We start from the raw sequence: 23,605 nt of genomic DNA, 5'->3' as shown, positions 1-23,605 counted from the left end.
AAATTATAAGCTTTATTATATGTACATAAAATAGTCACAAAAAATGATTGAAAGGATTATTCGACAATAATCGAACAAGTTTGGAATTCAGCGACTCTTGGAATGCTATGCACTCTCTGATCTTGTTGCTGAATAATCGGGTGCGATTCAGGAACGCGGAAACTTTGATCCAGTCGGTCATAGCTAAAGTTTCGAGAACGATTTGCTCGACAAAGCAAAAGGATCACGCATATAATCGGCAATCAATTGTGCCTCCTGTGTCATCATCATTCCCTTCCTTTGACGCTTTTCTCCGCACCTAAGATTACATACACAACTATTGTTAGATTATTAGTAATTGATTGGACAATTACATTGCATGATCTATTAGAAAACAGGTAGTTCTGTAGTTACCTATGATTACTGTTTGGTTAATGCTACCAGCATCCATTCACAGCTACTTGAGTTTGAATTATTTAATATTAAAATAAAATATAGAATATTAATATTAAGTACTGAATATTCAGTATTAATTTTAATTGGTATTTTGCTTCGACTCAATGCTGAATGAAGGGGAGGTCTAAGGGGGTTACAACCTCGGACCCTACTTTACAGGGGCCCGGTAAGGGTTTGATTACCTCGGGCCCCAGAAATTTTAATTCAGTCCTGCCTCGTCTAATACCATTAGCGAAAGAAAAATTAGATTAGAAAAAACTTAATAAGTATTCCGCAGTTAGTGAGGGTCATTCAACTTTTCACTACTCTACAATTTATACTAATCACGTAAATCCGCTTATTTAACGGAATGTAGCGATTGCTAGTGATTCAACAGTAAATACGACCGCTTTAAAATAAACTCACAGATAACGATGATAACAAATAATAATCACTTTCTCCATATTTTGATGTTATTAAATTATGCAACATCGGCGTAAGTCATTCCGCTTGTTGCACGATCCGAATCTGTGTTATAGAAGGAAATTTCCAAGCGACGTTTTCGCTCGACAACCATGCGCGATAAAAGGATCGAAATTCTCCGCTATCGATATAAAACAATTTCGAAAGATCCTCGACGCCGGTTTCTCGTTGCAATTGTATGAAAATTCATCGACTTCCCGCTGTTTCGTTGAAAAATTTCTACGCTGCAAAACGAACGAAATCTCGCTGACAAAATTTTGTCAATGACTTTTTCGTGAACCGTGACGGCACGATAAAAACGAGGCTCGCTAATTGGTTAAAGATGCGCGGATCTTGTTCAGATTTACGTAACACGTGAATTTGCCAGACACGATAACGCGAATGTCGGTGACGAGACCACGATCCGTTTTAATTTCTCGTTAAAAATCGACATTATCCGTCTTCGACATCGTCCTGGCCCTACTGCATAGGACGAGACAGAGAAAATCAAGCTGACACGAGAATAGTGAGTAAAAAGAAAAAGGAAGAAGATAAAATTAACGTAACAAAAGGCGATACAACAGTCGTCACAGAATTGACACTTTCAAGATGATAGTCTTTCTATCGGTAGCCAGTCAGGAATTCTAATGACGTCACATACGTAACATCTGTCCTCGTGGTTGCTCGAACAACGTTCCAAGAATCGTAGAAACACGTTGCTTCCCACACTAACACAGACGACTGAAGGAAATTAAAATCGCAAGGCGGCCGGTCTCTTGTTAGCGTCTCGGTTCAAGGTATTTTCAAATCTTTAAACGAGGAACTGAATATTTCTGAAACGATATTTCGCGCACCGAATCTGTAGTAGTTACGACGCGTCGTTTCGCACGCTTGAAATCCAAGACTGCCTACACCATGTAGTTGAGAGTGTGTAAAACTTAAAACTTCATGTTGGTTCGAAATTAAAAGGATTTCGGGGATATAGTAATGATCACCTTTATTTTTTCAGACATCCTGCATTATTTTTGCGAAAAGTTTCAGAATTCAAGTTGAAGTTCAAATACATGGTATCTGATCAAGAGTGGTGTGTCCGGATGAGGTCTTCATCGACCGTGACTGCATATTTTATGGTCGGTGGGACTTTCGTCCGTTTGCAACACTCCCTGGATTCATCGGAATTATACGTCTGCTTCAATGGAAATTTTAGTTTCACGGAGAACACTTAGGCATATCATTAAAGCTATTCAGTAATAAAAGATGCATCGTGCATGTCTTCCTTATATTTCAAACAATTGTTGATGTGTAAGGATGAGTTAACTCACGAATTTATGTCTACTACAAATATGTATGCTAATAATTACTCAATCGCGTTTTACATAATATATCAACTTGTTAACTCGTCCTCCTTTGGTTAACAGCTTCATAATTTAGATACTATTTTAAGTGGTACCTATGTAAGTATTTATTTTCAGAGACTATACATACGTACTGTATACGTACATATGTGTATCTTCCTACCTAAATTGCTTGACAAGAATTTAATCGAAGTACCAAAATAGTTTTACATTAATTAATCGTTTCTCGTAGGATTCTAGAAATAATCTGATTATTTATCATGTTTTTTCCTCAAGATTGTACCATTTTCAGCGTTACTATCTCCTAGTACGTTCGCTGACAAACATTGTAACAAGCTCTATGTATTCCATGCTGTGTATGCATGTGTTCACGCGACTAACGACCGCTAGAATACAAAGTGCAATGTTTTCATCCTCTGACCGGTATCGTTGGAACCTGCACTGGAATGGCATCGTTCCGCTGCTGGAACACGCAGCCATCACGCGGCAATCGACTGAAGATTATTCATGGATTCGCGTACCGGCTTAATCAGCCCTCTCATATACCTCTTCGTTTCAACTGACATTTTAGTTATTCCTTCCTTGGACATTTGACAGTTCCGATCTTCGATCGTTGCCTCGTTACAGGCACATTAGAGCAGCAGTACGGCAAAAGGTAAGTTGAAATTTCAGATCGTAAACGATCGATCGATACGTTGCAGAGTTAAATTCACAAACTTCAAGGAGGTTAATAAAAACCTTGATGAAACCACAGACGTAGTACAACTGTTTGCTCACGTTTACGGTGTTAAGGCTTGTTACGCGAATTTTGCACTGATAACTTTTTAAATATCGGATCAATTCGATTGTTGATCGGTATTCTATAACGTTTATCGAAATTTCCTGTACGCTTCTGCGCACGCAATTTCAATTTTATCGAACAGCTATGTTTTTAAATTAATGTATTATATTTTTTATGTTATTTTTGTAATATCTTGCCGATACGATAACTTTGTAACTTATATAGTGAAATATATTCTCTAGTAACAGTATTTTAAATATTAATATGACGGAAAAATTTACATTTGTTGATAATGTCTTTTTTGCACAGTATTCATCGATGATTGATAACTCGAATGCTCGCTTCTTTGTAGTCGATATTAATTGAACTATCGAACAAGCGTACTCGATTTCTTCCTGTATATAAAAAGAATTATTATTATTATTATTATTATTATTATTATTATTATTATTATTATTAATAAACGCCTAATTAATGGTATAGATTGAACAGCAAACTTTTATTTATTGCTTCTTTTAACTTCAGTCTCTTTTACGTTATTATTGATTCGGATTATCGATCGTATGTAACAATATCAACCTGAGATATAATTAGCTGAAAGAAAATTCTATTTAGATACACTAGCGAAACAATTCACTAAATTATTCATTAACAACTTGTTAATTATAATTAGTGCAATTGAATGATTCAATAATAATTTTTTATTACGACATAATTGTATATATTACATATTATACGAATATTGTATAATATATAATACATTAAATGAAATAAAGTAGATATAAAAACATTGATATAACGTGTATTTTTAAAAACTACTTAGCTACAACTTTTAAACAAGATTTCGCGCAGTTTATCAAAAAATTATCAAAAATGTGCTGCCATTTATACATTCATCCTTCAATTATATAAAAATAAATACGATAGAATTCATTCGTCTCGCTTTGCATCACTAATTAAGAGAAGACGTCTAGGGATGATAAGATTATAATTAGTCGAGAGACACTTTGTAACGAATTCGAAACCGAAGGAATTAACTACGGTATAATAAAATGGAAGGCAGCTGATACAAATTCATCAAAAATAAGAAAAAGAAATTTTTGCAATTTTATTGTTTCTAGATTTAAGTATTCAGCCATAGGAAACATAAACATAGAAAAGCAGAATGTCGTCATCCACGGCAAACGTATTGAAGGATAAATCGATTCAAGAGGAAATTCGTTCCGATTCGATGATGGTTAGGAAACCAGTGAAGATCGTAGGAGCGTCTCCTCTGGAAAATAACCGAACGAAAGAATGCAACGAATTAAAGACAGAAAGGAAGGATCCGAAGAAGGATGAAGAAACTGAGAAACGTAAAATATCGCAACTGCAAAATGAAAATTTACCCAAAACTCAAAAGCAAGATTCAAAACTCAAAATCGTAGAGTCGAAAACTATCGTAACGAAAAAGGAAACGAAGAAAACGGAAGTTGTAGTTCCTAAAGTATCGAGCAGTACTACCGCCACACAGACCTTTGTACCGGAATTCAAAATGATTCCCATTTCTAGTACATCTGTAAGTTTAAAACCATAAATAATACAATTAAATTTTTACACGTCATTTTAATTTTTTTGATTAAACTTTGTCTTAGGGGACCAAAAATTAACGGGTCCAAAATATGTGTTCTTGTAGTTTTTGAGCTGAAAAGTCCGAAAATGCAAATTAAAAGTTTAGGAAACCAATAGTTTAAAAGATACGAGTATATAAAAATGTGTGTAAGTACTTGGCGTACTTTGATAGGTCAGTACAATGCCATATTGACTCTTCCCCGCATCCAATCCTTTGTTTGGACTCTATTTGTTGGGTGTGAGTACCATCAGTTCCTATCAAATCCGAGGAGATATTGTTTATAAAAAGAAACTTAACCTTAGGTATACCGGGTTTAGGCCACCACTTATATAATTTTGTTTTACCGACGGCGACTCCACTCATTGGACAATATGGTGTTGTACTGACCTGTCAAAGTACGCCAAGTAAGTATACCGCAGTTCACCAGAGTCCATAACTGCGAAAAGACCAGTTTTCGTTCTTCGCGCTTCTCCAGTGCGCATCTTCGCCCTGATTGGCGATACTCCCAAACGAAGTGGAAAGCGATTAGCAGAGAGCTCGCTGCGTTCCCCCACCATCTTCCAACCTGCGCGTCGCAGTTATGGACTCTGGTGAACTGCGGTATACACACATTTTCATGTACTCGTACCTTTTAAACTATTGGTTTCCTAAACTTTTAACTTACATTTTCGGACTTTTCAGGTCAAAAAATACAAGGTTTGATAATTGTTAACCAAAAATTTTGGGTCCGTTAAGACGAAGTTTAGCCATTTTTTACTACTATTATTATTATTAACTTGAGACAAATTTTCAGGACGCTGAGAATCCTTCGAACGTGGCGGTACCTCGGAAATCTCCACCTCTGTTAATGCCGATTTTTAACGAACGTCCTCTTGTTTTAACATCACATCTGGTACCGTCGTTGCCGATCAGCTTGTTCCAGGTGCTCGCTGAAGCGATCGAAGTTGCCACAGAAAAACCTGTGGTATTGTTGTATGAGCCCAGAAGCGACAGACCTGTTGCAAAAGATATTGCCGATATCGGTACATTAATTATATGCACACTGTCAGCACCTTACCTACTGTTAGCAGACAGAGTGGATAAGTTCTGTCACTTTAGAACCTAATAGTAACCTATAAATTAGACGAAATTGTATTATTTCCAGTACAGTTCCGTGTTTCACCGCCCCCAAAATAGGACAATATATATTTTAAAGGTCTCGACGAGTCCTGTTGAATGAGCCTAGTCTCAGATTGTGCAAATGAAAATAAATCCAGAGAGGAAATGTGATTGAGCTTTGTATGATTAGGGTCTTCAGAAAAATATTGGTTTTTTTTGGCTCCTCTGAGATTTGAACTCCTGGTCTCGCTGTCGAAGACCTTAACCTATACGCCACTCAACCGCTATTATAAATAGGAACTTTAAACTTCCTTTTAAGTAAAAAATACAAAAATTTAATCGGTTGTAACTTTTTCATTATTCGTTTGCGCAACCCGGGAATAAGCTCATTCCTTATTTTGTTTCTACGGACGGTGAAACATGGAACTGCAGCCATTATTTCTATTCAGCTGTATGCACGCATTCGCATAGGTTTCTGATTGCATTAATATTTTTCAGCTATTTTACCAGCAAGTGGAGAATGGGAAGATGGAGAACTTTTACCTGTTAGTTTTTGTTTCAAACATCATTTGAATAAAGATAATTCGCCGTGCGTCTATGCTGACGTCATTGTAGCTACGGATCGTGCAGCACACGTTAAAGTAATTACGATACTTCAATATGCACAAGTTATAATAAAACTAATTTGCAAATACCAAGTACCTTGAAATTGCAGGATATCACGGATCTTCGTGGTCACAGATGTTCTTTGCCTGATCGAAAAAAAGGAATTGGGGTAGCAGCGTTATTATTTAATTTTTTGTATACTAGAGGCGAAAGCCCAGCCTTTTTTGGAAACACTCTCGGTCGGTGTATTATTATTAAAAAAATATGCTTCCTTTTATTATTATAGAAATGTCGTTATTTGATTATAAATTTCATTTTTAGACGCTGAAACGCAGATTGCAACCCTACAAATGGTTGCAGGGAGACAAGCAGAAATTGGAATCCTCGAATCTCCTGTTATTAAATGTCATAAAAATACCCTGTCAGGAATTAACTCGCTTCATATTTTAACTAGCTTGGGTCCTTTACCTCCTTATCGAATCATGGTTAGAAAGACACTTTCAGGTAATAAGAAATTTCGATTTTATAAATTATAGGTTTACAGAAGAAAATTTCAATATTGTGATTTACACCGTTTAATCAGCTCTCTTTATTACATGAACTATATGTCACTTTTTATTTCATTTACAGACGTCCTGATAAAAAAAGTCACAACTTATTTGTTAAATATAAGTCAAGATAAAGAATGGGTAGACAAATTTGCTCCTTTCGGTGTTACAAGTTTCATGAAAAATTCCGAAGAATTATACGATTTCACTGATGTAAAATCTGCCGTTACAAGCGTACCATACTACTAAGGATTACATTCCTTTTTTACTCAATTATTTATAGTCATATATCCATATATAAATTACCTATTATTTTTACACTTGATTTTACTTTTTACTTTTTACGTGATAAAAGTTTAATAAATACAAGTTACATTTTCTCATATATACAAATTAATTTAAAATACACCCTCACAAATGGCCCTTTTACAACACGTTCATCCGTAATTAGCCTGTATAGCTCGTAAAATGATATCAAAAACTATTTTACAATAGTCTGATAATTATTCGGAAATGACAACAGCCGGAAATCGATAAGGTACTTAATGTAGATTAAAACAAGCGCTTAAACTTTATTGAGATCACCAAAAATTTGAAGGAAGTTGACCTTCGGGCGGTGCTATTGAACCTTTTGCTAAAGTATTTCTCAAAAATTCTTCCAATCGTACTAATGGCCCACCGCCGATACATCCTACCCTTTGCATGCGCGGGTAATATTCTTCCAGCAACAAAATTAATAATTTATGAAATTGTTTTGGATAAGCGGCCCAAAGCGCACTACCAGTTACTTCGAGCATATCCAATAAAAGAGTTGCTCGAAGATTTGCTACTTCTTTTCGTGGCTCTGAAACAATACCAAATTATTATATCTATAGTACAATATTACTCAGTAATATTTTAAGCTTCTATTTTTATTACCGGTATTTAAAATAGCAGCTAACCACCGCCAGGCGCTTTGAAGTCCATGCGGATTACTTTTAACAACTCCCTTCCTTTGGGACGTAATCGTAATCGAAGCATACAATCTTATTACACCAGACATTCTTTTCAAATATTTATCATGTTTCTCAACTGTACCATCCTCCGCGTATTTGTAGCCCATTAGTTTGTAATAACTTTCGTTCGACTGTCCGACCATTTTTGGCATAAAAATAGGAACCGTAAATGGGCAAACATTATGAAAATATGACAAAAGTAGTTCACCGAAATCCGAATGATCATTCCATAAAGCCACTACTACTGCAGCAACTGGAAATGCCATTTTTGGTTTGCTTGAGACGAGCGTTTCACCCTGATTCTGTTCAAGGAAATGTACACATTAAATATTTTTCCAATTTTTCAATTACCTAATATAAACGGTATGTATAAAAATTGTGTAAAGTTACATACAACTATTTGTTTAGCTAATATATTTTTACAAAAAGCTGCTCCCTGGGGATATTGATTAACATTTGGTGAAGATTTTCCGATAAGAAGGTTATGCAAACTTTCGTATTTATCTCTCAAATGTTGCTCACTAATTCCAGAAATTGCATTTACAGGTATATTTATTGCTTTCTTGCATTCGAATCTGAATTTTTTTGTATTTGCCGACTGTGAAAATTCATCAAGCATTTTCACATAATTTTCTAGAAATTTTTGACTATTCACGTACAGTTGTAACGACTCCTTATCAACATATTCGTACAACTGACCTAAAAGTTATAAAGAATAATATTTATTAACACTTATTCAAGGTCGCTAAGCGTCATAAATCATAAACGTATTCTTACTTTCTTCTTGTTCAGTTGTTGTCAGACTTTCTTCTGTACTAACAACATTTTGTGTTGTTTCTGGAGGATTTGGACAACTTATATTTTGTACTTGTGTGTTTTCTTTTTCTTTTTCCACATATTTCCCTTCATTAGTTTGTACATTATTACTGTTTATTTGTTCAGAAGTAATTATTTCACAAACTGGTTGAGTACTCTCAGATACTTGCTTTTGTAAATCTTGAGGTTGTACATAAGATTGTGTAGTGTTTTGCAATTTAGTTAAATTTACTTCATATTGAACATTTATCCTTTCTAAAATATTTCAAAAAGAAAATGTTTATAACATTCTCATCAAATATAATAGAAAAAATACAAAGATTGCTCACCTATCTCTAATTTGAATGTTAGCAATATTTCATCAACTTGTGTAATCATTTTTTCTATAGTATTCAAGTCTACAAGTGTCACTTCTCCTACCTGAATAAAATGTAAATGTTACGAATATATACTTTTCAATTATCATATCATGTTACCTTAATTTTCTCGTCTATAAGTTCTATTTGATGATGCACCTCCTCTAACTTTGGAACATAAGAGGATAATGCTACTGTGGCAGAATTTTTGTCTTTACAAGTTTCTGATAAAGCTGCGATATCGCGATACTTCATCCCACATATATTTCTTAAATTCATTATTTTTTTTGTTAATTCCTCTTTCTCTTTCATTTTTCGTCTATATTCTTCAACTTCTTTTTGTTGTTCATGTCTTCTGCGTATTTCTTCCTGCTCTGCAATTCTTTCTTCTGCTAATATGTACGCATAATTTTCTTTGCTTTTACGTTCCCGTTCTTTTGCCATATGCGAACGTGATATTGCCATGTGCTCCTTTATAGCTTTCCCATTTTCTTTCATGTGTTGCCAATGACGCTCAATCTCTTTCTAAATATATCAAAAATTAAATTTTGTAGATTTACATGTATTACATTATAATACTTATTTAATTTAAAAAGAATATATTGAAATATATATTACCTGAACTTCTTCTTTCCTTTGATATTCACTTTCTAAAAGAATCTTTTTAACTGAAAATGTAATGCCACTCTGCATAGAGGTTTTGTTATTTTGTGATTGAATAGACTTGTTTGGAACTGAGGTGTTACAAGAGTTTTGCTCATTTTCTATATTTTCTGATGTTTCATTACATTCATTTTCATTGACCATAGAATCAGGCCCAATTGTAATTCTGTCTACTTCGCCCGATATGCGTGAAGCTTTCTTTAACGCTGACACTTTGAGACAAGCAAAGTCAGAAGTGATATCGTTCGTATTTTCCATCTGCCAAAATGTCCAAACATAACATTAGAACAGTGTAAAGAATAAATTTTTAACGACTTACATCGTCGTATTATACTTACGATTTCCTCTTTCGTACTGACAAAATGTGGCATCCTTATAATTAAGTTGTAAAAAATAGAATATGACGTAATAAATTTCAAAAGATTCGATATTTACAAAAGTTTACAAGTACTATTATAACCTATATTTCTATTTTCATTCGCATTTGTTCCATATATATGCAAATGATTCTACAAATTTTATTATATGTTGACATCATAACAAAGTTTGTATGAATTTTATCTTAAAACGTTGTCATTTCATTCAGCAACTGATAATCTTTTAACATACATACCATTCACTCCTCAATCATACCAAAACCCTTCCAATACTAAATTGTACTGAATTGTACTCAAATACAATTTTATTCTACACATGTATAGTTTCATTACATGCTGATGCATTTCACTGAGGGCGCTTTTTTCGCTACCAAATGTAATACTTGTTAATAAAAGATTAGGATATATCATGCAGAAAAATAAAACAGATTTTTATTTTTAATTGTATATTATTAATGTACGAGTAATGATTATTTTAAAGTAAACGTATTAAGTATTTTATATAAATTATTTTATTTTATTTTGTATAGTACTATTATTACTGTGTATAGTTTAGAGATTCTTAAAAGAATGTGGTAAAAATTAAGAATAAAATTATCCTTATTACCCTGTATTTGTTTTAACATAGTGTTTTAAATACAGCGAATTTTTATAAAAACGTAATTGTACTTTTACATATTTAATATAGGTATACATAGGTGGAATATGATACACACTCATTAATATCATTGTGTAAATTGAAATGATGAACTAAAATGATTTTATTAAAAATGAACGATGTAATAAATAAATAAAAATTTTGAGTTTAGAAAGATTTCTATTGCTTAAATATATCACTTTCTTATTAAATTATTCAAATGTTAACGTTTCGAATAAAATCTTGAATTTTAATAATTTTCCATTTGCTTTTTAACTACAGGTGTGTGTATTTTATTCAAAGTAATTGCATCAGTACATATTTCAATTTGCTAAGCCCTAGTTATACAAAGTAGTGGTTTGCTCCAGATACAAAAATGATTAAATAATTTGGCACAATTTTAGCTTCATTTTTACTGTTGCAATTGCTGAAATTCGTCAAGCAACTAATTCAATTTTCTACAAACTATAAACTACAGCATTCTAAGACACATTAGCCTTGAAAGTGAGTAACTTCACCGCTGTGTGCAACTGAAGTAAATATGATTTCTTTAAGTATGCAAGTAGATGTTTTGTATTATAATATTAAATTTAAAAATTATTATGATAAATTTATAAGTCAAAAAAAGCTTTAACTTTCGTTCGTGAAATACCATTCTCATAAAAACAGTACTTATTGATAATATTCTACAGAACACTGAATCTAATATGTAATATAAATTCAAGTTTATATAACAAATTATTCGAAGTTATTTCAGTTGCTTTGCAACAGAAATATATGAAAACTACAATTGAAACTCAGTCTCTTCAATTCCATCATCATTACATTATTCTCCTGCGCTGAGCTGTAATTCCTAAATTTGTTGTAATTACTAAAATTCATTACTACCTATTCTTGTGTGCTATTTATGCGCTCGTAAAAGAGAAGGTATGGTGTGGCACATAAGACTTCGATCAAGGATATGCTCTCGACTACGTTATCCGAAGTATATAACCATTGATCAGTTTTATTTCCTCGTCTATAGCAGACGAAATGTCCGGAATCAACAGGTCCGCGATGTTCTACGATCGCACGCAACTGATATTTGTGTTTAGCTTGCAGCGTTGTTCGATTAACGAGTAACATTGTTGCTTCAGGATCACCCTACATAATTCATAACTAACTTTAAATCGCAGCAAAGAAAAATACATATGAATTAAAATAATATACATATATACTTTACCCGTGCATTTCGTTTTTTTGTTTCGGTAAAAGTATAAGGATCCAATGACAATATTTCAGGAAATTTTACTGGATCGTCTCTCTTAATTGGTACTCCTGATGAACTCCATGTAGTTCTTGATATATGTAAGCATAAACACTTAGGAAGCTTCCCTAAAGTTAAAGTTTTAGTAGCTAAACAACGCATTCCGCATCCATCACACAATACATCCTGAACAATCTCACTGGTTACAAAACGCGTTAGTAGCTCTTCCAAAGTGTGATGCGATTTAGTATATGGACCCAAAGGAGGTAGAGGTAAAGAAACAGTTTCAAGTTTATCGTAGCGAACAGCAGACTACAAAAAGGTATATATGTATATTTATTGTATATCATTTAATATAGAATGCATTCGGTAAAAGAACAAGAACTGACCTTCCATTTGCAACTACTGCATTGTAATTGACTAGTTAATAAACCTGAAAATGGATGCACTTCTACTGATATTAATGGAGCATTAAAAATAGGCATGGCACATAAGGAGCTCCATGGTTTAAATGATTCCATATTTTCTCCAACCGCTATATTTTTCGAAAGTATTTCCGAAGATCTGGCAAGGATTATACCTGGCTTATTATATGTTGGAATATTTGATACCGATGACGTCGAAGACATTACATGGTTATTACAATTTCTGTCAAATCCATTTGGAATGTTAGGACTTTTGTTAGCTGATACGATATCGTTACAAGATACGCTTCTAAATGTTAGAGGATCACCGAATTTTTTTGTATCTGTTACCATTATTGGACTTGGCGGTAAAGCATCGGACAAGCAACCTTTCTGAAATAATTTTCATTAATAGATTTTATTTATTAGTATTCTGCACCTTTTAGACCATATATATGTAATAAATAAATATCATAAATATATACATCTGTTAATATACAGATAATTCATTATAAAGTTGCATTAATATTATATTTTTTATATACAATTGCAATTTAATAATTTTCAGTTAGAAGACATACCCTACTTCCAGGTTGAATTTCTGCTTGCAATGCACTAAGAACAATATGAAACAGTTCATGTGCATCCTGATGGCCAGGTGCAAACTTCCATAAATTACCAAGCGATGAAATTATTTCAATTGGTGTCACATCACCATATAAGTCATCTGCATATCCATTGATTTCTAATAATAAAGATATTTAAAATTACAAATGCTTATAAAATTTAATGATCTAAATATAAATTGATTCATTTATAAATTTTTGTGTTAATAATAAGTTGATAATATCAATATCAACTGAATTACAAAAATTATAACAAATAAATCTTCAATGTATTTACAATTTACAACCCATTGATTTTATACATATATTATTTATAACTACAGTACAATATACACATATTAATCTTTTTAACAATAAATACTAGCAAAATGATTAATATCCTAATATAAACAATGACATACTTTCAAAAACAGAGAGTAGTGTTGAAATGAAATTAGTCTTTCCATTTTTCTCACGCTGTTTTTTTAACCATCCAATAAAGGTTGGACATGCAGCCAAAGCTTGTAAAAGAGAATTCAAAAAACAAGTATATCCTAGATTATTGATTCCAATAATTTTTCCTAAAAAAAAAACATTGGCAATGTAATATAAGGTTTATTTTTATAAAACTTACAAATTGGAGGTATTCTTATTTTACCTTTTTTTCTAGGTTTAGGAGATGGACCCCATAAAACAAATGCTGCAACAGCTATTGCGAATCCTACACTAGCAAATACAGCAACTCTTTCCACATCCATGCTCTCAGAATATTCGTCGAAATCTGGAATTTTCTTAAAAATTTGAAACGCTAACCTATACGTCAATTCGAAGGGCAAATGTATCTATTAGGGAAGAGATGCATGGTTTTTCATCAATAATTATTACTTTGCAGCACGAACAATTAATTTTTTGTTACTGTCGTATTTTATTTAAAATTAACAGGTTGGGGATCGAATTTTAATGAACAATCCGATCACTCGTATGTACAACTTTTGTATCATGAAAACACAAAGTATCAATAAATTTGTTAGGTATTTACAAATTTAGTGCTTACTTTCTAAAGGATTAGTTTAAAACTAATGTAATGAACAATGTAATTATATACGTAATACTCTGATCCTCAAACACCCGTTTAGCGTCGTAAATATAGATATATAACATATATGTATAGTATATAGATCTTTATTTAGGTTATGTTAATGTTGTTATTGTAACACTGTAATATGTTCATAATAACAATAGGTAATAGATTGTTACAATAATTTATTATTAAAAGTTTGTAAAATCATGCGTATAAAGATGAAAGACAATCAGATTAAATAAATATCAAGAGGTGTATTAACAAAACGACTATACTTTTTTGAAATGTGTTTATTCAGTTTACTAATATATTGTACTGAATATATGTACTTAATGAGGCATGGACGGTGATATTTTTAATACAAATTGATAATCTTGTTGAATGAATTCTGTGTAACATTACGTCTGTTTAAATATAGTCGCTGGAAGCTCACTATCGATCTCTCGATTGCTCGAAGTTCAGTACAGTATAAGCCTCAGATGAATCAGTACGCTGCAGTACGCGTTTGTGACAGTGTTACTGGCATGTTCTTATTCTTGATTCTTTCTTGAAATTCACTGCTGTACATGTAATATTTGGAAGCAGAATTTTTTGTTAGATATCAGTAGCACCGTGGGAGGTCAAAGTTTATTTTGAGAATGTTTATGTAATTACAGTAATTTGTATAAGAAAGTAAGTTAGGGTGAACGTGGGGGACTTGAAAATGTTCCCACGTTCCCGCTGCGCAAGTGTGTGTTGCGCGTGCGTGTGACATTCTTCAGTAAGAAGATGAACGCCCAGGGGCAAGAACACGGTCATGCTGTCGTTGTGTGGGAGTGGGAAAATCGTCACGGACGATGGAGACCTTACAGCCCTGCGGTATCGCAACATCTTGAAAGAGCACATTGCAAAAAACTTACTCGAGTTTTCCTTAATGATGCGGACCCAAATTTAGATAGGTTCGGATTTAAGTATACGTTTATGCATTCAACAGACTTTTTCCTAGCTATGTTCTGAGTAGTAATAAACAAAACATACAAAAATTAAAAACATGTCTTTGACATAAGATGTAATGAAAAATGATATATGGTTATAATAGCCTTAATAGTTTAAATAAAGGGAAATACATGTTTATATTGTTAATAAACAGGTACTATATAAATTTGAAGACTAAAACACAATGCAGCGAGAATGGGGATGAAACGCATAATGTTAGAAGGAAGTTTTATCTTCCAAGCTCACCAGCTGGAAAGGGAGCTAAGTGGGAATGGGTTGGTGATACAGATGATTGGCACACATATGATATGGAAGTGCAATGTCTCATAGAAGAAGCATGGGCAAGAGTAAGCATAAGAGTATTACCACTAATTTTCATTAGAAGTAGGTCAAATTGTAATTAATGTTTAATTATTTCATGTTAGGGAGACAAAACTATTGATGTATCTAAGACATACTTAGGTTTCCCTTATATAATCAATTTTTGTAATTTAACTCAAGTACGTTGTTGTACTGGATATGTAAGGCCAATACGCCGTATTCAACAAGCACCCTATCCTTTGGTTAAAGTTGCTTTAGAAGAGTTACAAATTATATCTGGAAAGAAACCCACATGTGTAACTGTTAAAAGTTCTACTACAAAAATTGCTCATAAGAAATCAGCTACAGGAAATGCCAAAAAAAATAATAAGAAGGTGAGTGAAAGATTCCTTTTAAAATAAGTATCAGTATACTTCTATAATTGCAATTACATATGTGATTAGGGAAAGAATGGAGATACTGGTCCATCTAACATAGCTCGTGTTATTTTGAGCAATTTTAACATATTTAGTAACAAACATGGTATAGAAAATAGTAATTCGGTCACAGCTATTGAATCTGGACAAAAAAGAAAAACATGGGATAATGCATTGGATGTAGATTCTAGTAGCACAAAAAGCGGACGAAGACCTAGTGTTGATACTGTTTCTACATACCTAAGTCATGAAAATCCAGTAGATTTATTGGATAGCAGTGTAGGGAGTGATGATGCATTTAAGGATTCCGTTTTAGGTAATGTATTAATTTCAATAGTTTTTTCTATTTGACAATGTTGTAAAATATATTTAAAACGAACACATTTTATTTACATGCAGATACCGAGTCGGATGTTATTTCTCAATATGTAAAAGTAGTAGAAAGCGATGATTCTGATTCTTGCCCTGTGTGCCTTGGTATGCCTGAGCCACTAACAGTAGAGTTGACTCGTTGTAGACATAGATTACATTTGGCATGTTTAAATGCTATGCTAAGTTGTCAGCAACCTCCTATGTATATACAGTGTCCAGTTTGTCGTTTAATTTATGGAGAAAAACGGGGAAATCAACCTCCAGGAACTATGAATTGGACAAGAATACCGCGTGCTCTTCCTGGTTTTCCAAATACAAATACGATACAAATAACTTATGAGTAAGTGTATCAAACAAGCTTTTTCTCTTGATTAATTTTAAGCGATTAGTCACATAACAAATTATTAGCACTATTTTCTATAAATAGTTATTGAAAAATTTCGTTCATACTATGTAAATACTTCTTTTCAGTATTCCATCAGGAATTCAAGGAAATGAACATCCCAATCCTGGTCAAGCTTATTATGCTGTAGGCTTTCCTAGAGTGTGTTACCTTCCTGACAATAATTTAGGCCGTAGAGTTTTAAGACTATTACAAATCGCGTTTGAAAGAAGACTGATATTTACGATCGGACGATCAGTAACCACGGGGCGAGAGGATGTAGTAACGTGGAATGAAATTCACCACAAGACTGAATTGGGACCATCGACATCTGGTCACGGTTATCCTGACACAAGTTATCTTGAAAGAACATTAGCTGAATTAGCAGCTCAAGGTGTAACAGATGGGCAACTGTCTCCTGCAGTATATCAAACATTACATTGAGTATATCACATGCAATAATGTGCTGACATTAATATATTATAAATGCACAGTGTCATATTATAATATTCTTCAGTTGTTTCTAAACAGATGATGAAAAACTTGCAAAGTCTTGATAGTCTTGGAAATGCAAAACGTAAGTTGAACTTTTCTATTTTTTTAAAACTTTATCGTTGTTTTTTTTTGTCTAATTCGTAAAATTAAAAAATTAAAATAATATAGATGAAAAGACGGAAGTACAGAAATTAAAGTTAAGTAATGTAATATAGTTTCTATAACTAAAAGTATATTTTTAAATACAATTAAGTCATAATGTTTATAGATATCCAAAATAAAAATAATAAAAAAATAATTATGTATATAAATCTAATTTTATTTTTAAATAGTTCTGTTTTCTTATTATGATACATATTATAAGAGTAATAATGTTAATTTTATTATAGTCATTCTTTTTTAAAGAGTTAAATTTATAGCTAATTAAAAAACACAGTATAATGTTTATGGTCTAATTAAGACTTAAAAAATCGATTGAATTATGTCAAGAAATAAAAGAAATTATTATTTATATTACATCACAGCTGACTCTAATAGTCGGCTGTGACGAAAATAAAAAATTTCATAGTTTTGAATATGAAAATGCTCCTTTATTTTTACATTCTTCACCCTTATTCTAGTGATTTTATCGAGGATCTAGCGTCATTATGAGAAGAACCAACCTCGTCGAGCGGCTCGGTTCGTCTAGGGGGATCCCCCCAAGTGGAGGGGATAGCGATGTTGCACTTATCCAAGCATTCTTTCGTTGCATTTATCCAGGTTTTACTGTATCTCTGGATACCGACATGATATCATCTTGGGGTGTCAGGAACCCCGAAGCACTGGTGACACTGTTTGCATACATTTTCGCAAGCGGGGTGTTAAGGACCCCGAAGCATCGATGACACTCTGTTTACCGACAGTTCGGCATTCGGGGTATCTGAGACCCCGAGGTACGGGTGACGCTGCATGTCGATATTCTGCCACCGGGGTGTCAGGGACCCCGAAGCAAATAGCGAAATATAAGACCTAAAAACGAATAAATCGTGAAACTCACTTGTTCGGGATAGTGATGGGTACGACCGGATCTAGCGAAATATAAGACCTAAAAACGAACAAATCGTGAGACTCACTTGTTCGAGGTAGTGATGGGTACGACCGGATCTGTAGTGCATGCGCATTACAATTATTTATTATAAAACAAACTTGTAAACAATTAAGAAATTATTCACTCACAAACAATGAAAATGATATATTTGTTAATCACGAACGATTTCCAATCAATTACAGTTATCAGTTATCGCAAAATCTGTTTGTTATAAACAATTACTAAAAAGCTCACATCATGATTGAAATAAAATTGCTAATTATATAAGAACTAATTTGTCACAAACGTTAAAAATAGCCTCACAATCAATCACAAATGATTTACAAACGAAATACACTAACAATGAGAGGAATTTCGTCCCCCTCGCTTCCAGCGATGGTTCCTGGGGGGGGAGTAGCTGTGGCGCCCTCTTTTCTAGGGTGCTCGGGGCCTGACGCCCTCGCTTCAACGCACCCCTATTTTTCCCTTTACTCACTCTGTACTTTTCTGGCAATGCGATCGGAAGTAAAAGACACGCGTCTTTCCTACTTCCATCGCCATCTTTGATATCGCGAGTCTTTGATAATAAAAAGGATAACAACGTAATCATTCCATCTTGTGTTTTATTTATTCATTGACATTAGTGTGGTGCCCGCACAATCGCATCTCGCGTGGCCCCTAAATACGTATACAGGGTGACCCGTAACTCCTGTAACTCCCGGAAATGGGGGGTTGCTGGGGTGATTCTGAACAACATTTTCCTTTACTAAAATATCGTTTGACGCTTCGTTTTTGAGTTATTAACGAAAAACATTGGTCACTCAGAGCGCGCCTTTAGCACGGGCTGAACCACGAGAGCGTTGGCTTTCAGCCGCGCTCGGTCGTGGTCGTGAACAAACGCATTTATTATTTACGAATAACGAATAATTCCACATTGTTCTTAATTTAAGACTATGTAACATTTATCACACGCTTTCCTTGATACCAATGGAGATGGAAAATGTTGTGCTAATCACCCCATCAACCTCCCATTTCCGGGAGTTACAGGAGTTACGGGACACCCTGTATATATATAGATGAATGATACCACACCCGTAAAATATATTTCTCACTGTTTTGATATTTGCTACAGTTTACAAAGATTCATCATACTTTTTGAAAGCAAAAAATGATGAAAAATCAAAAATATTACTATTATTCCTTCATAATCGAAAGCAATGCAATTGATTATACAGTTAACCTTTTTTTTTCATTTGAATCATAGTGACATCATTCGTTTATTGATTCAGATGTAAACTATTCGAAAAGAATATTGTGTCATTGCATCTTAGAAGTAGTGATATTAATAACAATCAAATCGCAGATACAACGTTAAAATTACAATACAATACACAATGCTAATATTGTTAGTTTTTTCCTTCTTTCACAATATACTTAGTCAAAAATATGAGGGTTGTTTTCAAAGTTCAGTATTAGATCCTGATTTACCAACCCGGATATTAAATCATGCTACTGTGCCAGCAGATTGTATCAAAGAGTGCCGTTCACATTATTATATGTAAGATGGAAATATTATTTATAAATGTTTATGCTTCTAATATCAAATAAATGTGTACTTACTATTTACTAATGATTCATAGGTTTGCTGGGTTAATGAATGGTCAACAATGTTTTTGTGGTAGCAAGTATGGTAGAAAAGGATTATCTACTTCATGTGTTGTTCCTTGTTCAGCTGATCCAAGTAATTATTGTGGTAGCCAAGATGCTATGAGTATTTATTCCAGTGGACATAAAGGTACATTTATGAAAAGCTCATAGTAACAGCATTTATTTATTAATTACATTAATTAAATATTTAGGTCCTAGTCCACCAAGAAGTGCCCAAATAACTCACAATGGATATAATAACTTACATATTACCTGGGAACCACCTGACATACCTAATGGAAATATTACATCTTATACTTTAAAGGCAATAGTGATTCAAACATTTTCATCAAATCCAATACCACCTATAGAAAGTCAAATACAAGGAGGTGCTTCAAACAATACTCTTTTGCAAAATCTGCAACCAGGCACAAAATATAATATATCAATCATTGCTACAAATACTCAAGCAGATAGCGAGCCTGTATATATTTCAGGATGGACATTAATAGGTCCACCTAATCAACCAACAATGCCAAAAGTAATAGAACGAACAAGTACTACTGTAACTGTTTTACTAACAGAAGGAAGTAGCGAATATGGACCTATTAGTGCATATCAGGTATTTGTTGTTCAACCTGGTATAATACCTCCATCAGGTCCTAATGTCACTTATAACAATTATGAAAGATCAGTGCAGCAAGGTTTAGGATACTATATTACCGGAGAATTTGAAGCCTCTGAATTTTATAAATATAAAAAATTTATCGTTGGGGATGGTAAAATGATTGGAGGATATTATAACGTGCCTCTAAATTCTGAAACAATTCCTCAAATAGGTTTAGCGGTAATCTCCAAATTTCAAAGAGAAGTACAATTTGCTTATTCAAGTTTAATCAGTAATTTGACAAGTAATGGAAACAGAAATAGTAAAATAGATTCCACAACAATTACGCTTTGCGTTGCAATCGGTCTTTTAGGAGCATTACTTATCGTCTTAATCGTATCATATTTTGTTTTGCGACAACGTCATGAAAAATTTCGTATGAGAAAACTTCCTGAACAGCAAGAGCTTACATTGCAAGGACCACTGTATGAAGTAGATAATTTAGCGTACATTCCAGAAGATGTACCCGAAAGGATAAATCATTATCAAGAATTAAAAAAAAAAGTTTGGACTATATCGCAAAATGCGATGAACATTAATGACACTATAATACGTAGAGGACGATTTGGTACTGTTCACACAGGTACAGTTGAAAAAGATGGAAAAACTTATACCGTTGCAATTCATAATATAGCTGATAAATTATTAAAAGCAGCTGATAAAAGAAATATGTTACGAGAATTGGATGTTTGTATCAAAGCATCTCCTATGAAATATCTTGCAGACCTTGTGGGAACTTGTGAAACACAAGATACATTGTATGTTGTACTAGAATTGCCACTTCAAACATTAAAAAGCCGATTGATAGCTACGAGATCTGGGAATGTATTTCCAGTTAATCATATTCTACCTATAGGATCTATGATAGCATCAGCTTTGCAACATCTTGAAAATTATAAAATTGTACACGAGCATCTTTGTGCAAGAAGTGTAGGTCTTTGCACTGATTGGACACCTAAGTTAATGGGTCATGGAATTTCTAAATATGCTTTGGAAGATACAAAGTATACACGATGGACTGCTGTTGAATGCCTTGGTAACAAGAAAAGACACCAACCAGGAGTAGTTTGGTCTTTTGGTGTACTTTTATGGGAAATGCTTAGTATGGGTGGTACACCATATTCTAATCTTTTACTTGACAGTGAAGTAGAAGAAGTAGTTGAGCAAGGAGTTAGATTACCGCAATTACAAGATACTCCTGATCCACTTTATGAAGTTATGTCATCTTGTTGGCAAGTAGCAACTCAAGAGAGGCCAACATTTTCAGAACTTACAAGATTGGTAAATACTGTACATTTCTATTTTATTGTCGTAAAGATAAAATATTTAATGTATTTATCACTCTGTTTTGCACTTTCAGGAAACTTTAAGTATTTGTCCAATCACAGCAATCACAGAACCATACATTCCAGAACTAGAATTAAACTAATGTTGATTGTAAACAAGTGTTCGTATTTTTATTGCATTTATGTGATCTTTATTATATACTGTACATAATAATCTTACCAAGTATCTTTAAATTTTACTTTTAGATAGTCTGTGCAGTTACCATTTTTTATGTAAACTACAGAACACAAGATTTTTTTTGAGATTGTAGATTTTTTAATATTTTTATATCTTTTTTATAAACCTTTATATTATACAAATATTACGATCACTTTCCGTCCATATAAAATAAGATTAATAAAAGATACGATGTTTGTATAATATAAATTTCGTAATCATTATCGTACATATATGATCACTTCATTCATAATGAGGAAAAGGTATAAGATGGACCAGTATAGATTCAATTATTTCCAATACTATAAAAGTTACAAAAATAAAAGAAACTATTAAATAGAAATTACTCTAAGTAGAAAGATTTTTTGTATGGTAACAACTGATTCTTTTAAATTAAGTTGTTTAGGAAATAAGAGTTATTTTAAATTTTTTCATGGATTTATAAAATTTATAATTTTAATTTTTTTTATACAAATTTTATAGTATTTCATCTCTTATCAGTATTCAAATTGTTATTTTGTACTTAAACATAAATGTATGTGTTCTATATTATATAATATTTTAGTGTTAATTAATACCTTAATTAAGTATAAGTACATTATAAATATTGCCGTATAATTTTATAATCGTAAAACGTTTTATTCTGTAATAACTATTACACAAATCAAAATAATGTACTATAATAATCCAACGCCTTTTGAATTCTAATAGCATAATAAAACTGAAATTTTAGAAACTATACATAAAATTCCAAGTATAATTACTGCAAATATGATGACAAAATAATTCATATACATATTTTCCAGTACAAAACTACGCATATATGTATGTACATATACATATTTCGCGCCAACTTTTCTTCAATCATTTCCCGACAAGTAGCGCTAGTGTTCCTTCTTTTCGGAGAATCGATCGGTAAGTTGTCGAGTAGTTTCTGCCGTTTTTTTATAGATAGCGCTATAGTGGAATTTGCAACATTTTAGCGGCAATTTAATTTTGTAATTAAATTGCAATTTATTATAATTTAGCGCTATATTTTAAACCGGATTTAAAGTACTATATTTTACGATAATAAAACAATAGGAAATGTTATTTTAACTACATATTAGAAAAATATATTACTTTATTAAATCTATACAAGGCAGTTAGAACATCATCGAACTCGGTATATAATTTGTACATACATATCCTACTTTTTCGAATTCTTCAGCATCAGTGTTGCAAATTGTTGAAACGAACATTGTACGTTATTACTTAGAGGTAGATTTGTACGTAGATAAGTGTACCTATTTAAATATGATATATTATTCCTACAGAATGCTGTGTTATCAGTTGGTGTCCTAGCTGATCATACGTGCCAATGAATGTTGTACTGACTTTAGGAATCATGCTATATAAATATTTTGCTGGTACATTTGTACTTAGTCTAGGATTTAGAATTGATGCATTGCTAGCGGAATAAAGATACGAACAGCACCTTTCGTTCGATATCACAGCTTAGCACGAATAGTTTATGTTTATTTTAGAAATTCAGAGTTTTCATGATATTGCTGTTCTTTGGTGTTTCTAAATTTCCTTAATATTAATACAACTTCAGTATTTCTCTTTCTGTTTTTCGTTAAACATTGATGTATTATTTTTAGCATTTAACGTTTCCTAAGCATTAGTAACTGAGAATTTTTTTATGCCGATTTTTATCCATGAT

General features: G+C 32.8%; 5 protein-coding genes and 1 long non-coding RNA gene across 11 annotated transcripts; 3 read left to right on the top strand and 3 right to left on the bottom strand.

Annotated features, from left to right (window-relative positions):
* Positions 1–5: 5 nt before the first annotated feature.
* On the bottom strand, positions 6–1,782 carry LOC117608301 (uncharacterized). The gene is made up of 3 exons (XR_004582319.2): positions 841–1,782; positions 394–654; positions 6–298 (listed from the first exon to the last, which is right to left on the bottom strand). It is a non-coding gene; the product is annotated as an uncharacterized LOC117608301 (long non-coding RNA).
* A 931-nt stretch (positions 1,783–2,713) lies between these two features.
* On the top strand, positions 2,714–7,261 carry LOC117608297 (uncharacterized). Its single transcript, XM_076692462.1, has 7 exons — positions 2,714–2,886; positions 4,134–4,570; positions 5,418–5,646; positions 6,221–6,363; positions 6,438–6,567; positions 6,650–6,832; positions 6,959–7,261. The coding sequence occupies exons 2-7, from the start codon at positions 4,178–4,180 to the stop codon at positions 7,123–7,125; spliced, it is 1,245 nt and encodes a 414-aa protein (XP_076548577.1). The 5' UTR covers positions 2,714–2,886; positions 4,134–4,177; the 3' UTR covers positions 7,126–7,261.
* Positions 7,262–7,404: 143 nt separating this feature from the next.
* Gle1 (Gle1 RNA export mediator) lies at positions 7,405–10,393 on the bottom strand. The gene is made up of 8 exons (XM_076692453.1): positions 10,045–10,393; positions 9,662–9,964; positions 9,164–9,568; positions 9,017–9,107; positions 8,649–8,942; positions 8,266–8,570; positions 7,795–8,173; positions 7,405–7,720 (listed from the first exon to the last, which is right to left on the bottom strand). Exons 1-8 carry the CDS (start codon positions 10,075–10,077, stop codon positions 7,458–7,460), a joined length of 2,073 nt encoding a protein of 690 aa, XP_076548568.1. The 5' UTR covers positions 10,078–10,393; the 3' UTR covers positions 7,405–7,457.
* Positions 10,394–10,752: 359 nt separating this feature from the next.
* Positions 10,753–14,536, bottom strand: Usp30 (ubiquitin specific protease 30). 4 transcript variants are annotated; one of them, XM_076692461.1, is made up of 7 exons: positions 14,459–14,536; positions 13,634–13,756; positions 13,398–13,556; positions 12,952–13,115; positions 12,356–12,763; positions 11,943–12,278; positions 10,753–11,863 (listed from the first exon to the last, which is right to left on the bottom strand). In XM_076692461.1, the coding sequence occupies exons 2-7, from the start codon at positions 13,731–13,733 to the stop codon at positions 11,609–11,611; spliced, it is 1,422 nt and encodes a 473-aa protein (XP_076548576.1). In that variant the 5' UTR covers positions 13,734–13,756; positions 14,459–14,536; the 3' UTR covers positions 10,753–11,608. The 4 variants fall into 4 exon arrangements, with proteins under 4 accessions (XP_076548576.1, XP_076548574.1, XP_076548575.1 ...); XM_076692459.1 differs by lacking the exon at positions 14,459–14,536 and adding an exon at positions 14,030–14,166 and having other exon boundaries at positions 13,634–13,766; XM_076692460.1 differs by lacking the exon at positions 14,459–14,536 and adding an exon at positions 14,081–14,164.
* An 8-nt stretch (positions 14,537–14,544) lies between these two features.
* On the top strand, positions 14,545–17,270 carry dx (deltex E3 ubiquitin ligase). Of its 2 annotated transcripts, none has more exons than XM_076692456.1 (6): positions 14,545–14,994; positions 15,186–15,378; positions 15,457–15,726; positions 15,796–16,084; positions 16,168–16,480; positions 16,612–17,267. In XM_076692456.1, exons 1-6 carry the CDS (start codon positions 14,825–14,827, stop codon positions 16,964–16,966), a joined length of 1,590 nt encoding a protein of 529 aa, XP_076548571.1. In that variant the 5' UTR covers positions 14,545–14,824; the 3' UTR covers positions 16,967–17,267. The 2 variants fall into 2 exon arrangements, with proteins under 2 accessions (XP_076548571.1, XP_076548572.1); XM_076692457.1 differs by having other exon boundaries at positions 14,974–15,104; positions 16,612–17,270.
* A 2,024-nt stretch (positions 17,271–19,294) lies between these two features.
* On the top strand, positions 19,295–22,342 carry LOC143306093 (putative inactive tyrosine-protein kinase Wsck). Of its 2 annotated transcripts, XM_076692452.1 has the most exons (5): positions 19,295–19,641; positions 19,724–19,878; positions 19,943–21,678; positions 21,758–21,844; positions 21,930–22,342. In XM_076692452.1, the coding sequence occupies exons 1-4, from the start codon at positions 19,478–19,480 to the stop codon at positions 21,824–21,826; spliced, it is 2,124 nt and encodes a 707-aa protein (XP_076548567.1). In that variant the 5' UTR covers positions 19,295–19,477; the 3' UTR covers positions 21,827–21,844; positions 21,930–22,342. The 2 variants fall into 2 exon arrangements, with proteins under 2 accessions (XP_076548567.1, XP_076548566.1); XM_076692451.1 differs by having other exon boundaries at positions 19,296–19,641; positions 21,758–22,342.
* Positions 22,343–23,605: the final 1,263 nt, after the last annotated feature.

The sequence above is a fragment of the Osmia lignaria genome, chromosome 15 (genome assembly GCF_051020975.1).
Source record: "Osmia lignaria lignaria isolate PbOS001 chromosome 15, iyOsmLign1, whole genome shotgun sequence".
In the NCBI taxonomy this organism is placed as follows: Eukaryota; Metazoa; Arthropoda; class Insecta; order Hymenoptera; family Megachilidae; genus Osmia; species Osmia lignaria.
This window is presented reverse-complemented; position numbering and strand designations above follow the sequence as displayed.

Bases quoted from the DNA above. Each gene is read 5' to 3' on its own strand.
- LOC117608297 (XM_076692462.1), top strand. From the start codon at position 4,178: ATGTCGTCATCCACGGCAAACGTATTGAAGGATAAATCGATTCAAGAG. The intron at 6,364-6,437 runs GTAATTACGATA...TTGAAATTGCAG, and splicing joins ATCGTGCAGCACACGTTAAA to GATATCACGGATCTTCGTGG. The intron at 6,568-6,649 runs GTCGGTGTATTA...TTTCATTTTTAG, and splicing joins CTTTTTTGGAAACACTCTCG to ACGCTGAAACGCAGATTGCA.
- Gle1 (XM_076692453.1), bottom strand. From the start codon at position 10,077: ATGCCACATTTTGTCAGTACGAAAGAGGAAATC. The intron at 8,571-8,648 runs GTAAGAATACGT...TATAACTTTTAG, and splicing joins AACAACTGAACAAGAAGAAA to GTCAGTTGTACGAATATGTT. The intron at 7,721-7,794 runs GTAATAAAAATA...GTATTGTTTCAG, and splicing joins AGCTGCTATTTTAAATACCG to AGCCACGAAAAGAAGTAGCA.
- Usp30 (XM_076692461.1), bottom strand. From the start codon at position 13,733: ATGGATGTGGAAAGAGTTGCTGTATTTGCTAGTGTAGGATTCGCAATA. The intron at 12,764-12,951 runs GTATGTCTTCTA...AAATTATTTCAG, and splicing joins AAATTCAACCTGGAAGTAGG to AAAGGTTGCTTGTCCGATGC. The intron at 12,279-12,355 runs GTCAGTTCTTGT...ACCTTTTTGTAG, and splicing joins GCAGTAGTTGCAAATGGAAG to TCTGCTGTTCGCTACGATAA.
- dx (XM_076692456.1), top strand. From the start codon at position 14,825: ATGAACGCCCAGGGGCAAGAACACGGTCATGCTGTCGTTGTGTGGGAG. The intron at 14,995-15,185 runs GTTCGGATTTAA...GTTAATAAACAG, and splicing joins GCGGACCCAAATTTAGATAG to GTACTATATAAATTTGAAGA. The intron at 15,727-15,795 runs GTGAGTGAAAGA...ATATGTGATTAG, and splicing joins CCAAAAAAAATAATAAGAAG to GGAAAGAATGGAGATACTGG.
- LOC143306093 (XM_076692452.1), top strand. From the start codon at position 19,478: ATGCTAATATTGTTAGTTTTTTCCTTCTTTCACAATATACTTAGTCAA. The intron at 19,879-19,942 runs GTACATTTATGA...TTAAATATTTAG, and splicing joins TTATTCCAGTGGACATAAAG to GTCCTAGTCCACCAAGAAGT. The intron at 21,679-21,757 runs GTAAATACTGTA...TTGCACTTTCAG, and splicing joins TTTCAGAACTTACAAGATTG to GAAACTTTAAGTATTTGTCC.